The sequence below is a fragment of the Zootoca vivipara genome, chromosome 16 (assembly GCF_963506605.1).
Source record: "Zootoca vivipara chromosome 16, rZooViv1.1, whole genome shotgun sequence".
Classification (NCBI taxonomy): domain Eukaryota; kingdom Metazoa; phylum Chordata; class Lepidosauria; order Squamata; family Lacertidae; genus Zootoca; species Zootoca vivipara.
Window position 1 is genome coordinate 40,506,951 of NC_083291.1, and position 16,182 is coordinate 40,523,132.

The following is a 16,182-nucleotide window of genomic DNA, read 5'->3' on the forward strand; positions in this document are numbered from 1 at the left end:
GGGACTTCGCGATATCCTCTGTCCCTCACATCCACCCCCCTCCCAAGCTCCCCTTCTCCCCTCCCCAGGTCTCCCCCCTGTGTCGGTGACGACTGGAAGCCTAAGAACTCAGTACTTTCCGAGCCCGTTGGTGTGAACACCTCCCCCCAGTCCTTCGCGCCCCCCCCTTCCGCCTGGGAGGACTGGAATCCCAAAAAGTCCGTGGCGTCAGAGCTGGTGGGGGTAAAAATGTGCTGCCAGTCAGCTTCTTCCTCTGACTGAGTGGATCTCGGCGATGCCCATACTTCTTCCTCTGGCTCCTCAAACTCCGCTTCCCATCTCCATGGTGAACTGCTCTCCCGTACTTCCTCCCCCTCCCCCTCCCTTTCCATGTGCCAGGGCTTGGGTCTGTGGGGAAAGAGGGTGTGAAATTCTTCCACCAAGAATTCCTCCTGTATCTGAGTGGCTGGGACCCATTCATTCTGTGACGGTGGAGCATCCTCCCATGCCATGAGGTACTCCAGGCCCCCCACCCCTCTCCGTGAATCAAGGATGGCCGTGGCCTCATTGAGTTGCTCCCTGCCTTCCCTCTCCCCCCCTCCCTCGGGGGTTTGTTCGCTGTCTCGGAGCCTGCTACTTTCCCTGTACGGCGACAGCAGCGATCTATGAAACACTGGATGCACCCTCATGTCCTCTGGTAGTGCCAATCTGAAGGCTACCGGGTTGACCTGTTGCGTGACCGTGAAGGGGCCCAGCCGTCTGGGCTCCAGTTTTTTGCACCTCCCTCTGGTGGGCAGGCCCTCCGAGGACAACCAGACCTTGTCCCCCACCCTGATGACCTCCCCTTGTCGCCTGTGGCGATCTGCCCCCTTCTTGTACGCCTCCTTGGCCCTTTCCAAGTGTTCTCTGAGCTGCTGGTGCACCGTCTCCAGTTCCTCCGCCCAATCCTCTGCCAGTGGGCCCTCCTCCTCCTCCTCCCCCTCCCTTTCCGGGAAAGATCTGAGGTCGCGCCCGTAGTTGGCCTTAAAGGGCGACACCCCTGTGGAGACGTGCACTGCATTATTGTAGGCAAATTCCGCCAGTGGCAGGCGATCCACCCAGTCTGTTTGTCTCTGGCTGACGTAGCATCTCAGGTACTGCTGCAGAATGGCGTTGACCCTCTCCGCCTGTCCGTTGGTCTGCGGGTGTCTAGCCGTCGATAAGCTGACCTCCACCTGCAGGAGGTTCATGAGCCGCCTCCAGAATCTGGAAACAAATTGGCGGCCACGATCCGAAATAACCCTTAAAGGTAAGCCATGCAGTCTGAATACGTGGTCAACAAACAGTTTGGCTGTCTCTTCTGCAGATACCGCTCTGGCACACGGTATAAAGTGGCACATTTTGGACATAAGGTCCACCACCACCAACACTGCTGTCTTGCCCCTGGACGCAGGCAGGTCTGTGATGAAGTCCATGGACACCACTTCCCACGGCCTGTGTGGTGTGGCTAATGGCTCCAGCAACCCTGCTGGCGCTGCTCTGACCACCTTTGCTCGCTGGCAGGTGTCACAGCCCCGTACATAGTCTCTAACATCTTCCCGCACCCCTGGCCACCAGAAGTGTCTCATGACTAGGTGAGCGGTTTTGTCCCTTCCAAAATGACCCGCCGTTGGGTTGTCGTGCATCTGCTTGAGGACCGCACGTCTAAGTTGGGTGGTGGGCAGGTACAGTGCACCCTTGTAAAAAAGCAGCCCCCTGCGTTCTGCAAAGTCTTTTGCCTGCTCCCTCCCCCCTCTCAGTTCTCTGAAGATGCGGGTGGCAAATTCATCAGCTGCCGTCAGTGCTGTGAGTTCTGCCTCGCTCACCACTGCTGCTCCGCAGGACCATGCTGATGGGGGGAAAATGTGCCGGGGCGCTGGTGGCAACTCCTGCTCCATGTACTCTGGTTTGCGGGAGAGGGCATCCGCCCTGACATTCTGCTCCCCCGGGATGTAGTGGATGGAGAAGTTGAAGTTCGAGAAGAACTCTGCCCATCGTATCTGCCGCTGGTTGAGCACCCTGGCCGTTCTCCAGAACTCCAGGTTCTTGTGGTCTGTGCACACCTGGATGGGGTGCTTGGCACCCACCAGGAAGTGTCGCCAGTGCTGGAAAGCAGCGTGGATCGCAAGAAGTTCCCTATCAAACACCGTGTAGTTGCGTTCAGGCTGTGTCAGCTTCCTGGAGAAGAAGGCACAAGGTCTCCACTCTCTGTTGGCATCCAGTTGCAACAGGATCGCTCCCAACGCCCGGTCTGAAGCGTCTGTCTCCACGCGAAGGGGCGCATCCTGCACCACGTGGAACAGGTTCTGGTCGGAAGTGAACACCCTCTTGAGGCTTTCGAACGCTGCTTGCGCCTCTGGTGTCCACCTGAACTTCTGCTTGCCTCTCAGGCAGTCCGTGATGGGAGCCGTAACCCGCGAGAAGTTCTTGATGAATTTCCTGTAGAAGTTGGCGAAGCCTAGGAGGCGTTGGGCATCTTTGCGCGTCCTGGGGCTGTGCCAGTCCAGGATGGCCTGCACCTTGTCCTTGTCCATCGCCAGCCCCTTGTCTGACAGTTTGTAGCCCAGGAAGTCCACTTCCCTGGTGTGAAACTTACACTTCTCCAGCTTCACATACAGGTGGTTCTCCTTCAGGCGCTGCAACACCTCCCTGACATCCTTCACATGTTGCACTGGGTCCTCGGAATAGATAAGGATGTCATCCAGGAAGACCAAGCAGTTCTTGAAGAGAAGGGACCCCAGGACGTGGTGCATGAAGGCCTGGAAGCATGCTGAGCCCCCTTGCAACCCGAAGGGCATCACCAGATATTCAAAAGAGCCCAGAGGCGTGAACATCGTGGTTTTCCACTCATCGCCTTCCCGGATCCTGATCAAGTTGTACGCCCCCCTCAGGTCTAGCTTGGTGAAAATCTTGCCCCTGCGTGCCGCTGTCAGGAGATCGTCCACTCTGGGCATGGGGAAAGCCACAGGCTCTGTCACTGAATTGAGCCGTCTGAAATCCACCACAAGACGGCGCTGTTGCGTGTCTTTCTTGTCCACCCAGAAGACCGGGCTGCCCCCTGCTGCCTTGCTTTCTCTGATGAACCCCCGTTTGAGGTTCTTGTCTATGAACGCACGCAAATCCTCCAGTTCCTGATCTGACATGGCGTACAGCTTGGCTGGGGGTATCGTTGCCCCTGGCACCAGGTTGATCTGGCAGTCGAAAGACCTGTGTGGGGGTAGGTGGTCGGACTCCGCTTCGCTGAAGACCTCCTGCAGGTCCCAGTACGGCTTGGGTATCGCCTCACCCCCTTTGACATGCATGGTGGCCACCGTGGCTATTGGAGGCCCCTCCCCTGGGTGGTGTTGCATGCAATGCTCCAGACAATAGTCTGAGCCAAACGTGATGCATCTCTGGTGCCAACTGATGGAGGGGTCGTGGCGCGCCAGCCAGCTCATGCCCAAGACGATGGGGGGGTCTGAGATGGTTGTGACGTTGAAAGCCAGTGTCTCTGAGTGCCTTCCCACCGTCATTCTCATGGGGGGGGGGTTTGATGAGTGATGGCCCCTCCCAGCAACTCTCTGCCGTCAATGGTGGCTACGTGCAGAGGAAAATCCAGCTGCAGAAGCTGGATCTGGTGCTCTTCTGCAAAGTTTCTGGAGAAGAAGTTGGCTGAGGCACCACTGTCAATTAAGGCGAGGACCGTCAGGGGATAGCCATTTGGGAGCGTTAGCGTGACTTCTAGAACCACTCCTGCTCTGGGAGGGGTGGGCTGGCTCTGCTCCTCGCTGTGCGGGTGGGCGGGCTGGGGCTGTTGTCTGCTGACTGCGCCTGGCTGCTGCCCCTTGTCTCCTGCAACCAGGCTTTCCCGTTTCCCTGCTGTGGTGCTGCGTCAGTGGGGGAGGGCACAACCGTTCCCGCCTTTCCTTGCCATTCTCTGCGATGTGGGCAGTCTCTGACGCGATGCTGGGGGGAGTTGCAGAGAAAGCAATTCCCGCCCCTTCCCTCCTTGCGTCTTGTCGTCGCTGGGGTTTGAAAAGCCCGCGCGCGCACGCTATCAATTTGCATGGGTTCCTGGTCTTGGCCGGCCCCTGGCATGGCGTGAGGTGGCTGTTGGGGGAGTGGCTTCTCCTGCGACCGTGGGAACCAAGCCCGCTTTGCGCGCGTTGCTTGCTTGTCGTTCCACCGGGATTCCTGTCTCACCCCCACCGCTAGAGCCGCTTTGCTCAGTTGATCCATATTACTGGGCTTTGGACCTCTTGAGAGCTCATCTTTCACCTCCTCATTCAACCCTAGGTAGAACGCCGCTTCCATGGGAGGCGAGTGCAGTTCCCACCCCAGTCTGTGCACTAGCATGGTGAATCTCGCCCAATATTCGCGAACTGTCATTGTTTTTTGCCTCAAATTATGCAGTTCCTCTTTGGTCTGGTCCATATGACTATCGGATGCATACATGGTTTTCAAAGCCTCTAGAAATAGTTTGACATTCTTCATGCAAGGATTTTTTGTTGCGATTAACGGTCTTAGCCACTCCCTGGCTGCCCCTGTCAGGTGTTCCACAATAAACGCTACCCTGTGCTCATCATCCGGGAAGTCATCATGGTGCAGCTCAAGAGCATACACTATCTCAGTCTCAAAGCCATGATATTCCCTCGGGTCTCCATTGAACTTACTTACTAGGGTTCCCGCTCTCCTTCCTGGCAGCACTTGGAGTTGGGGGGCCCCTCCCGCCTTGTTTTTCTCGGCGTCCAGCTTGTTTTGGAGCTCTACCGCCACCGCCCTTAATTGCAGCTCTTTGTCCTGAAGCGCTCTCACCTGTTCCGCAAGTTGTAGCCGGTCCTCCTTGACCTTCTCGGTTTCTTCTTTCGCTGCCTTTAATTCCCCCTGTGCCTGCAGCGCCAGTTGCTGCAGGTCCTGTTGGGCTTTCTCCGCGATCTGCCGCCATTTCTCCGCCTCTGACACACTCATCCCGGCACTCCAAAGCAGCCCCAAAAAGATTCGGAGGTTGCTGTCACAGTGGCCGGAGCGGACTACTTCAGAGTAACGACTCTACCCAGCTCTGCATTTTATTCTTTTATTGGTGCTGCGTATTTACAGTGCTGAAGTCATTGCTATTTACACAGAGCGATGTGTTCAGTCAGGTTCAGAACCTCCGAATGGCTTTTGGCGCGTCTTTCTCCAACACAAAAGCTTTGGTAGACCCATCCTCTTTCCTCTCCTCTTTCTGCGCAATTCCGGAGTTGGGGGGATGGGTCTCCCCCCCTTATTTGCCCCTTCCTGTCCCACCTGGGACCCTGGCTCCGCTACCTTGCCTGAGCCTCGGACACGACTTCCTGCTTCCCCACTGGAATCGGAACTCTCTCTGCTTTCCCCTGTGCTCGGGGATGGGCTTGAACTCAGGAGGGGAGGGACTTCGCGATATCCTCTGTCCCTCACAATGTGTATTGTGCTTCTTATTTTATGGGTCCAGTTCTTCCTGCTGTCTGGTAGCCGCTTTCAACACTTTTCTTCTTGTTGTAGAGAGTGGTGGATAAACTGGAACAAGAAGAGGAGCAGAAGAAACAGGTGATTCGTGAAAGAGGAGTGTATTGTGTAGGGCAGAGCCCCACTGGTAGATCTTAACTGACTTGGCAAGCCCTTTTTGAACTGCTTTTTGACAGGTGACGGGAATAGTAAGCATACTCTCAGAATACTTCCGGGGTGTGTGCAGTTCAGGCAAATGGGGGTCTCCCACTAGAAAGACCATTAAAACTTCCTTTTTCTGAGCTGCTTGTATAACATGACTAAGACAAGCCAGCCAGGTTAGTTGCCACTAATGCTAGTAAGAACAAGAAGCAGAAAGATCTAAACGGGTAGGCACAATCCTCCAGGAGCTTTCCCAACGGTCCAAATAGGAAATGTGCAGGAGAACTTTCCAGAGGATGGCACCCAAAGAGGGAAAAGACTCCATTTGGATTTTTCACAGGCACCAACATATCTTGAGCCATCTCTTTGTGTAACAGTAATACCAGCAGCTCAATCTCACATTTTGTCTGCCAGCTACCAGTCTTGTCCCAGAATACCTACTGCATTAATAAAATATCAAAACAGAAAGCAGTGAAGTTCTTATTCCATATTCTATTCACTTTCAATAGCTGGGGCAAGACACACAATTGAGCTGCAAGCTGATCCTAGGTGCTTCATTCCAATGTCATTTCTTTCTTTTACTTACATCTTCTTTAATTCTTTTAAAAAGAAGAGAAAGCCAGGAGAGGACCATGTGCAAAGGAGGACTAAACTGTTAAAAAATTCAGTGGGTATCACTTGCTTAGATTTGTATGTGTGCATATGCAGAGTATGTTGTCTGTATGTGTGCAAAATATGTTGTGTGCATAAGCTTTGCGTTTTTAAATCTGGTCCTAATTTTGTAGGATGACCAGAGAAAAACCTTGAGGTGTTCTAAACAGCATGTAGCATTTGAGAAGGATATGCTCAGTTTTTGTGTTCAAACAATGTGTACTGGGTTATATTGATTTAATAATGTTGTGCATCATAGTTTATTTCTTTCCTTGCAGAAACAAAATGACAAGAGTGATGAGAAAATAAAGTTACAGGTAGGTAGCCGTGTTGGTCTGGTGTAGTCGAAACAACAACAACAAAATTATTCCTTCCAGTAGCACCTTAGAGACCAACTAAGTTTGTCATTGGTATGGGCTTTCGTGTGCATGCACACTTCTTCAGAAAACTCATACCAATGACAAACTTAGTTGGTCTCTAAGGTGCTACTGGAAGAAATAATTTTTTTATTATTTTGTTTTGAGAAAATAAAGGTGAGAATAGGTACAGGGCTGGACTGTTGTGGCCACTGGGACAGAACCATTGGGGGTGTGGAATAAGGAAAATAAGGGAAAGATCAGAGAAAGAAAAAGAGAATCCACCATACTGATGTGCCGTTTAGTCAAAATTAAAACTTTATTACATTGCTACGGAGTGTTAAAGCAATTGACAGCTCCCATCATTCCTGACCATTGGTCATGCTGGCTGGGACTTATGAGAATTAGAGTCTGTTACAGAGAATTGGGAAGGTTAATGTTAAATTGTTAGAAAATGCTCAAAATGTTGGCATTCCAAGACCTCAGTCCTTCCTATGTTCCTGCATTCCTTAATGAGCAACCAAGGTTGACCTTTGTAGTTAAGAAAACAAGATCCACATGTGTTGGGCAGGTGACATTTTGGGACATCCCCATGGTCAGCATGGCATCCATGAAGTCCCGAGCCACCCCAGAACCAGTCACGTTGGCATGGATGTTGAAGTCCCCCCAAACCAGCAGTCTGGGAGTACTCAAGACTGCCTCCAAAACCAGCTCAGGGAGGGAGGCTGCTGGACAGCAAGGCAGGTGGTAAACCAGCAGAATGGCAGGGACTGGCTGGACAAGGAAGAGTGGGGGCAACCAGTGGCGCAGGAAGCACCTGAGGAGGAAGGGGACTTTGAGCCAGATTCAGACTGGTGGGACAGAGAGGAATCATCAGCAGAGAGTGAAGGTGAAGGGGAGAGGCTTGAGGTAGCCACAGACGCTGAGAGAGAAGGAACAGGGGCTGTGTCTCCTGCTCTGCAATACAGTATTGATTCAGCTCCTTCCCCTCCCCTATTCTCAGTACAGGAATGAAGAGTTGAGAAAAGGCTGGAACAATTAAGAAAAGTTGAGTGTCACAGTGAAAAAATGCAAGGAGGGAGGTATAAATAAAGGGAAGGGGCAGGAACTTTAGCTTTTGCAACTGACTTGCTTAACTGATGGATATGCCGTGTGCTGTCTCCTTGGTTATTGAGCAATAAAGTTCACTACTGCCAAGCCATGCCTGTTTCTGTTACAGTGTTGAACCACAGGCGCGAGGGATGCCTGACACAGAATCCCCAATCTATCCTGATTGCCCAGTGCCAGGAACACACACACTAGATCCTCCCACAACTGGACAGAGAGCCTGGAGAGAAAGAAGGAATCTCTCTAGAACACAGCAACTCCTGCTCCCCAGCCCTCATAGAATCATAGCGTTGGAAGAGACCACAAGGGCCATCCAGTCCAACCCCCTGCCAAGCAGGAAACACCACCAAAGCATTCCTGACAGATCAGATCAGCCTCCATGTCCATAATCGGATCATGGATGAGGGAGGTCTTACTCAGAGCCAAACCAAAATTCAACAGCAGCAGCTGCAGACCCAAGGGCTGGCTGATAGGGCAACCAAAATTCCCTGGACTGAAGCAGGGGCTGGCACACGGCACAGTCACTAACTACTTGTACCGTGTGCCCCTTACCTGGCCTGCCCCAACTCCCACACCATACCTCCCCCTACCCAGAACCACTGTGGTAGAGCCCCCTGCTCTCCCCACTTCTTTTCCTCCCAAACACATCCCCTCTTCCTCAGTAAAACAACAACCCCCCCCCCCACAAATTAAAAACAGTTAAAACAATTAAACATTTAAACCAATTGTAGTAGCTCTTAGCCCTGCTTCATCTTTGCAGCTGGTGCTACAGCCAGGAGATGCTGATTGGCTGCAGGTGCTGTTCTCAGCTGATGCAGGGCTAGCCAGGAGGGAAGGGGAAGCCGTTGAAATTTCTCTTCCTCTCCTGTTCACCTACTTGCCACAACCAGCAGACCCTTGGCTCTTGGACTTTCCTTTTGCCCCAAGCTTTCTAGACACAGGTCCACACTTTAAAGTTCCGTGCTTGAGTGCTTTCCTTGCACAAACCTGCCTTTTAACACTGAATCAGAGCAAACAGCAATTCGGGTTTTCTGCAGATCGCAGTTTGCTCAATTCAGTGGTAAATAGCGAGTGTTTGTGGGGAAAGTGTTGTTGGGGGGAGTGCACTTGGACACAGCGCTTTACAGCCTGGACATGTGCCTAGAAACATGTCACAAAAGGAAGTCTGGATCAGCCCCTTGTTTTTCCCTCAGTGTTGGTCAACATACACCCAGGCCCATCCACTAGGAATACGGCCACAGTAGCTTTCTTCTTCATTGTCGTCTTCTGACCAGTTGCTCAAGTTGGACAGGTGTGAGGGAAGCAGGTTTGCCCTTGGCCAGGAAGGAATTTCCTGGCCCTTGGAGGACCACCCGAGGGATCACATTCACACGCTTCATGTTTATTCTTCCCCAGGAGGTGGCTCAGCAGCTGAAGTGCTTGCCTCTGACGCAGAAGAACCTGCGCATGTTTGACAATGCCGAAAAGAACCGCATCCCACACGAAGACCGTCAGTTTTCCTGCCAGCCCTGTGACAGTATGTGGTGGCGTCGAGTCCCAAAGAGAAAACAGGTGTGTGCATGACCATGTGTCGTGGATCATCTGCCTCAGAGGGTCAAACTGAGGTAGCTCAACTAAAAGGGAGATGGGTGTTTTCTCAGGATATTAACCCTTCTTACCTTCACTTCTCCCATTCCTCCCTCTTTTGTATCCCCATCTTTGCCTAAATTTAAAAGGAAAAATAAAAGTAGGTGTGAAAATTCTTTGGCCCACAGGCCAAATGCAGCTCACAGCTTCCTCTCCTTATTCTGTCCTTGCACAGCAATTAGGCTTGAAAAAGGGCTTCAAGTGGTGCTAATGAAGGGTTTTCCAGCATAATTGCTAGGGTGGGTGTGTATGTGTGTCACACCCTGGTTAACCCTCCCCTTCCAGTGTGCTGACTTCTGATGACAATCCCCCCACCAAGTAATTGAGGTTGGAAAAATAAAACTGTTCCATTGGGTCCTTATTCCTATGCCAGAGAGAACCTATTTTCAGAGGTGTTGCAACTGAGATAATCACCTTCCTCCCAAATTGTCCCTTTTGTGGTGAGTAGACTTCAGAAAGGGAGGGAAGACCAAGGAGACATGATGGCATGAGATCTGGGTTAAAACTGGGTCTTCCACCAAATCCATATACTGTACAGCATGGATAGTGTGCCTATGGAGGTGTTTCTTGGGGGAGGGGAGTGAAAGTGGAGCATGGACAAAGAATGGGGGCCTGAACTCTAGATGTGTTTTCTTCTACTTTTCACTCCAATACCACTGCTCCCAGCCACCACCACTCCCCGCAACCAGAAGTAAAGCAGCTGCAATCAAGGGGCCACACCTCATATGGGCAGCTTGCTCTAGAGAGGACTTCATCAGAACCTGAACTGAGTCTGCTGGCATTTCATTTTGTGGTTCATTGCTGGGGTTTGGGTTGCCTTTTTAGCTTCTCATTTGATGCCCTCCACAGGTGTCCCGTTGTCGACTGTGTAAGAACAGCTATGACCCAGTGCCTGAAGACAAAATGTGGGGCACAGCAGAGTTCGCTTGCCCCTCGTGTGGACACACCTTCAGGTGAGCAGCACTGACTGAATGACTCGAGTGTAGGGCAGAGGGGCACTTCAGTATCTACATTGGTTTTCCATTGTTCCAGAGGGCAGGACTGGAACCAATAGTTTCATGTTAGAATTTAGACTATAAACATTAGGATTACTTTCTTGATTGTACCAGCTCTTGGACATTGAAACATCAGGCTGTCTCAGAAGGTGGTGGGCTCACCTTCACTAGAGGATTTTAAGCAGAGGCTAGATGGCCACCTGTTATGAATGGCAGAGCAGTGGAATTCCTGCATTAGCAGGGGACTGGGGTTGGACATGGACTGCGTACACACTATACCTTTAAAGCACATTCAAAGCACTTCCTTTCCCTCAAAGAATTCTGGGCACTGTGGTTTTCTAAGGGTTGCTAGGAATTGTAACTGAGGGAGGTAAACTACAGTGCCCAGAATTCTTTGAGGGAAAGGAAGTGCTTTATGCTTTAAAGGTATAGTTTACACACAGCCACTGTCTCAGGAGTAAGATCCATTGAATACAATGTGACTCTTCTGCATGTGTAAGCATGGGCTCTAGAATTGGGACCGGCTGGTGAAGGTGGGTAATAATAAATAGCTTTAATCATAGTCAGCAATCTTGTTTGGCATATAACTAAGGCTATTGAGACAAGTCATCTGGAAGAAGAAGTGTGCATGCACACGAAAGCTCATACCAAAATATAAACTTAGTTGGTCTTTAAGGTGCTACTGAAGGAATTTTTTTATTTTGCTATTGAGACAAGTCATCTTCTTATTCTAATTGACCTTCCTTTCTTTAATTGATCACTCACTTATTGGTCAGAAAAGATTGGCTGATATTTTTTCAGAGGGTAAACCTCATAGTCCCTTCAAAATCTACCATTCTATGGTTCTAATCTGGGTTTAACAAAAATATTAGTATGCCTTGAGAGCTGGGAATCTTGCTTAAGTATTTGGAAGGAGATATCCATCAGAGCCTGGAAAGACCTGACAGTTTGCCAGTTGAAAAGGCTGTGAGTTTCTTTCTTGAGTAAGCTAGAAACAGGCGTTAGCTAGAAACAGGCGTACAGTTTGTCCTGTGGGATTCTGCTACTGTATCTGTTTTTAGGAGGGTGCTTCCTCCGAATAGTTGGTATTATTTGTTCTGGTGTTGCTTCACCCAAAGGAAATTAAATGTGATAGTGCTGCCCTAGAATGCTTGGCACTAGGAGAAGTGGGGTTTCTGATGTGCAGTATTGATATTTTAAACTAGGTTGATTCCTTATTGCTTGGTATAATTTTCTGCGTAGTGTAATGGTCTTCCTGAGAGCGCCACAAAATAGAATGGCAAAAAATTATATAAAAAATGAGGTATATCAGAACATGACAGAAAATAAGTAAATGTATCAATAAATAAAGGCACTCTCTCCATCTCCTCACTGCAGTGGTTTGGCCCAGATGGGGACCCCATCTCCCTGCTACAGGTGCCACAGCCCTGTTCTCCCGAGTTTTATCATCCCACCTCGCAAGAACCAGGGGCCAAGAAGCAGACAGCAGCATTCGTGTTTTGCAGAGGATTGCTACAACCGAAGAGGTGGGGCTGAATGTGCAATGAATAGGCATTGTGCCATGAGGTGTCCCTTCCCTGCTAGGTGGCCACCATGTGTTGTTGACTTGCCATGCCAAGTGGCATCTGGTCCCAGTTTGCAGAAACGGGAGTAGAAAGACTTAGATGTTGGAGCAAAATTCCAGGCATATTATTTGGCAGAGGGGAAAAGCGCCTTCCTGTATTTGCCCTTTTCCTGTGGCTCTACAAAATGTGCTTCATGCTCATGAGAGACAATGTACAATTTCTCTGGAGTATTGGGACTTTTCCCGTACTGCTGCCATGGTCAGCACAGAAGGAATGTTGGCCGGGGGAGGGGTAGAGCTTGACTGCCTTCTAGAAAGTGTGGAAACAAGGGAGTGTAGGAAGGTGAGTTCATGTGGGGCTGGTCCAGCAAAACAGATAATTCACTTTCATCCCTGGGTCTGTGGATGTTTGCTCATTTCACCTTGTGTCCTCCTGTCCCCTTACAGAGCCCCATATACCAGGAACTCACTGTGTGCATCCCCGAAGCCGTGCCAAGAACAGGTTGCCCAAAGTCATATACCCCAGCCAAGAGCATGATAGTACCGGCTCCACGGTGGCCACCTGCTTAAGTCAAGGCAGCTTGGCATTCTGCAACCTCGATGAGCTCATCCTGGAGGACCTGAAGGAAGAGGAGGCTGGCGAGATCAGCAATTAACCCCTGGATGTCTGGAGTGGGAATAGATGGGAGATGAATGCCAGGTTGCAAACTAGTGAGCATGGCTGGGAAGGGGGTCTTTTTTTCCATTCAAGCTGAATGATTCTAATTATGCACATGAATTCCCCATTGATCATTTCTGGGCTTCTCTTTGGCTCTGCACTTCACCTTTTCTTCATCTTTTAGATGTATCTTAGCCATAGATTTAAACTGGTTTTAATAGTCATCCTCTCTCCACAATTCTCACCACCCTCACCCACTACTGTGTGGATGTGTTCCATCTTATGTCCAATCAGCCCTCCTTGACATCTCCCATTGGAGCCAGTTGTCTGTGGAACTTGGTGATGTCTTAACTTCCAGTGGTTAAACTGACCTTAAAAGAACTAAGAGGCTTTTCAAAGATAACGCTTCTGTCCTGTTCATCATGATCTTTTACCAGCTCTTTGAACTTTCATAAGAAGTTGGCATGAGAGGATCATGTTTGTGTGTGTTCTGGTGGGAAAACTACTACGGTGCTTGTCAGTAGTTTCCATTAGCTCAGAGGTGGTTAACCTGTAGCACTATTGTCCCATCAGCTCCAGCAACATTGAAAATAACCATGGCTGATGGGAGTTGTAGTTCAGAATGAGGTCCCCATTCTTGTAACAGGTGGAGTCATGGTTAGAAAGAATGCATGTTGCTTCATGCTCTAGGAAAACTCTCCAAACCCAGCAAGACATGGAGGAGGTGGAGGAGGTGGCCAAGTTTCTTTTTCTTATGTTGCTACAGCTTTAGGATCTAGAGCAGGCATCCCCAAACTGCGGCCCTCCAGATGTTTTGGCCTACAACTCCCATGATCCCTAGCTAACAGGACAAGTGGTCGGGGAAGATGGGAATTGTTGTCCAAAACATCTGGAGGGCCGAAGTTTGGGGATGCCTGATCTAGAGTGTAGTTGGCTGAGGCTGAAAATATCCATACTGTACTAGTAAGGTGTCTTTTCTCAGGGAGGTTGCAGAAAGAATGGGAACATTGCAGCTTGACCTTTTAAGCAATGCTCTCTGCCTCCTAGAGCTTGTGTGGCTAGAAATAAAAAGGCTCAGGGATGGAGAAGTTGGAGGAACCTTATTGGGGTAGCTGTGCTCTGTTAACAGTCCTGTTCAGAGAACCCAGTTCCCTTCCCATTGAGCGTGTAGAAAAGGCAGTTTTATGTGAATCTTTCTTGTTATAAAAACTTGTTGTAAACCACTTTGGGAACCCATTTTAGGACTGAAAGGCAATATAGCAATGTTTTACCAAATACTGTAAGGTAATTTGTGCAGGATTTGTGATATTAGCATTGATCTTGGAAAAACAAATCAGTACAGGGTGCTGTATCTTAATCTCCAATTTGAAAGGTTTCAGATCTACAACACTCTGTCTCATGTTTATGGGCAAATGTTTTCTATCATGTATGTAGATATGTAGATATTATTTCTTGCCCTGGTGCATTAAAATATGGGTGCAATTAAAATCATGTTTTCTCCCCCACCATTGAAATGTTGCTTGATTTCTACAGTTGAAAGGGATAGCAACCTGTATAAAAATGATCAAAAGACTGGTCTTTGAATTGTTCCTGAGATAGCTCAGTCAGTAGAACATCAGACTCCTAATCTCAGGGTCATGGGTTCGAGCCCCACGTTGGCCAAAAGATTCCTGCATTGCAGGAGGTTGGGCTCGATGACCCTCATGGTCGCTCCCAACACTCTGCAATTCTAAAAAAAATACTGGTCTGTGCTGGGAAGACCCACATGGGACAGTGCCCAGAAGCACAGTCCTTTAATCACATAAACACTCACCCATTTGTAGCACAATTTTTTTTCAATAACAAAAAAGTTTTTCCCAATATTTAACTTGTTGCTCTCAATCTAGATCCTGCCATCTACAAGGATGGGTGTAGTTACTTGATATGTGCTTGAAAACTCTGCCCCTCTATTAGGTTATCCACACCTTTTCCTTCCTCCATGTGCCCCAGATGAATGGAGGGAGTGATGATTGTGATCTTGGTATATAGCCACCCATAAATCTGTGTGTGGATCAAGAAGAAAAAACAAGTACTCGGTCACCATTGAGTCTAGAATAAAATGTCACGTGTATGCAGCCTTAGAGTTAGTGGCAGCAGATCATTTTTTAAAAACCCATTTTTTAAAACTTCCTTAGAAGTAGGGCAGTAGCTCAGCACTAGAGGACATGCTTTGGATGTCAAAGGTCCCAAATTCAATTTGTGGCATTTCCAATAAGAGGAGTCAGGTGAGTCAGGAGACAGGGGGTTGGACTGGATGGCCCTTGTGGTCTCTGACCCAAGGGAGCCACTGCCAAACACTAGTCAACTGAAGAGGTACAAAATGAGTAAGTATAGACAAGGGCCTGGATGCACAGCTGGACTTTGCTGCTCGTCTTCATTTTCCTGATCAACTGTGATGAGGGAGAGATCTTCAAATGGAGTCTGTTCTTCGTCTTCCATTTTAAGGGAGAGCACTTCAAATCAATTGTGTAGTTCTAAACACTCAGAGCGATCCCTGGGCTTTCTACTTCTATGAGTCACGTTCCTCCATACATCTGGCTCCTGTGTTGGGGAACTGACTTCCTCCCAGTCCTCAGGGATGTCCCCTGTCTCCTCCTTGGTGCAGACAGTGTGCTCTGCTGCATCCAAGAAAAGCTCCAGCTCTTTAATACTCTGGTCTGGAGTGTAGATACAAGGGCCTGAAGTTGCTGGACCTTGTCTTCTAGCAGGGTAATCAACTTGCAATTGCTGCAGGTGTAGCTGCCTACATCCTTTGGCAAGAATACAAACATTGTGCAGGAATTGCAGGTGACTGCAGTTGTTCCCTTACCCTCCATCTTGAAAAGCTTGAAGTCAGGGGAAAAGAAGAAGAAGAAAAAACAGCAGCAGCAGCCTAGGTCTCCCCCAATAAATGTTTGAGACTAGCTCCCCTAAATCTAAAAGATGGGTCAAACTCACCTGACTCCACAGAAGCCCCACCCCCTCAGACCATGTGCTCAGGAAGAGCACACGGCCAGAAACAAACACACACACAACCCTGGACAGTCACACATATCCAAGAGGCAGAAGCCCTTGTCCTCCCTCCTCAGTCACTTGACTCCAGGCATTATGCATTATGTAGGTTTACATGTGTGTGGGTGTTGGGCTTTGGTTCATATCCCCAAGTCTCTGAGACGTAAAGGTGAGCCTAAAACCAGAAAACTATGTTTCATTGGCTATCAGGATTATTCTACCAGACATTATTGTTTTGCTTTCGGACATGGCCAAGTAGTCATTTCACAAAATGCTGAGTTTGCCAAACAGGATAGGTGGGAACAGGTTCATACCAATCCTAGTATTTTAGTTCCTCTATCAGTTCAACCACAGGAGCCTCTCAGGCATTCAACTGCTGAGGAAAGGCTAGAAAGTGGGGAAAATTTGCCCTCAGACACCGACACTTTACAAAATACCACAAACAGTGAGCCAGAGGAACAACAAAATAATGAACCAGAGGAACAACAGAAGGATGAACTGGAGAAGCAGCAACAGAAGGAAAGTCCAGTGGTTATTCCCAGGAGATCCACAAGGACTACTAAGGGCATTCCCACTGATAAATTGACTCTTGGT

At 49.2% G+C, this 16,182-nt stretch overlaps 1 protein-coding gene across 3 annotated transcripts in view; it reads left to right on the forward strand.

Annotated features, from left to right (window-relative positions):
• SHFL (shiftless antiviral inhibitor of ribosomal frameshifting) overlaps window positions 1-14,072 on the forward strand; it is a 31,327-nt gene extending 17,255 nt beyond the window's left edge. For 2 of the 3 annotated variants that reach the window (XM_035102869.2, XM_035102868.2), the window contains exons 4-9: window positions 5,497-5,541; window positions 6,531-6,569; window positions 9,111-9,266; window positions 10,191-10,294; window positions 11,714-11,862; window positions 12,348-14,072. In XM_035102869.2, the coding sequence (XP_034958760.1) occupies window positions 5,497-5,541; window positions 6,531-6,569; window positions 9,111-9,266; window positions 10,191-10,294; window positions 11,714-11,862; window positions 12,348-12,556 (702 nt within the window). In that variant the 3' untranslated portion in view covers window positions 12,557-14,072. The remainder of the gene's footprint in view (window positions 1-5,496; window positions 5,542-6,530; window positions 6,570-9,110; window positions 9,267-10,190; window positions 10,295-11,713; window positions 11,863-12,347) is intronic. The other variant, XM_035102870.2, reaches the window with a different exon arrangement.
• The last annotated feature ends 2,110 nt before the right edge of the window (window positions 14,073-16,182 follow it).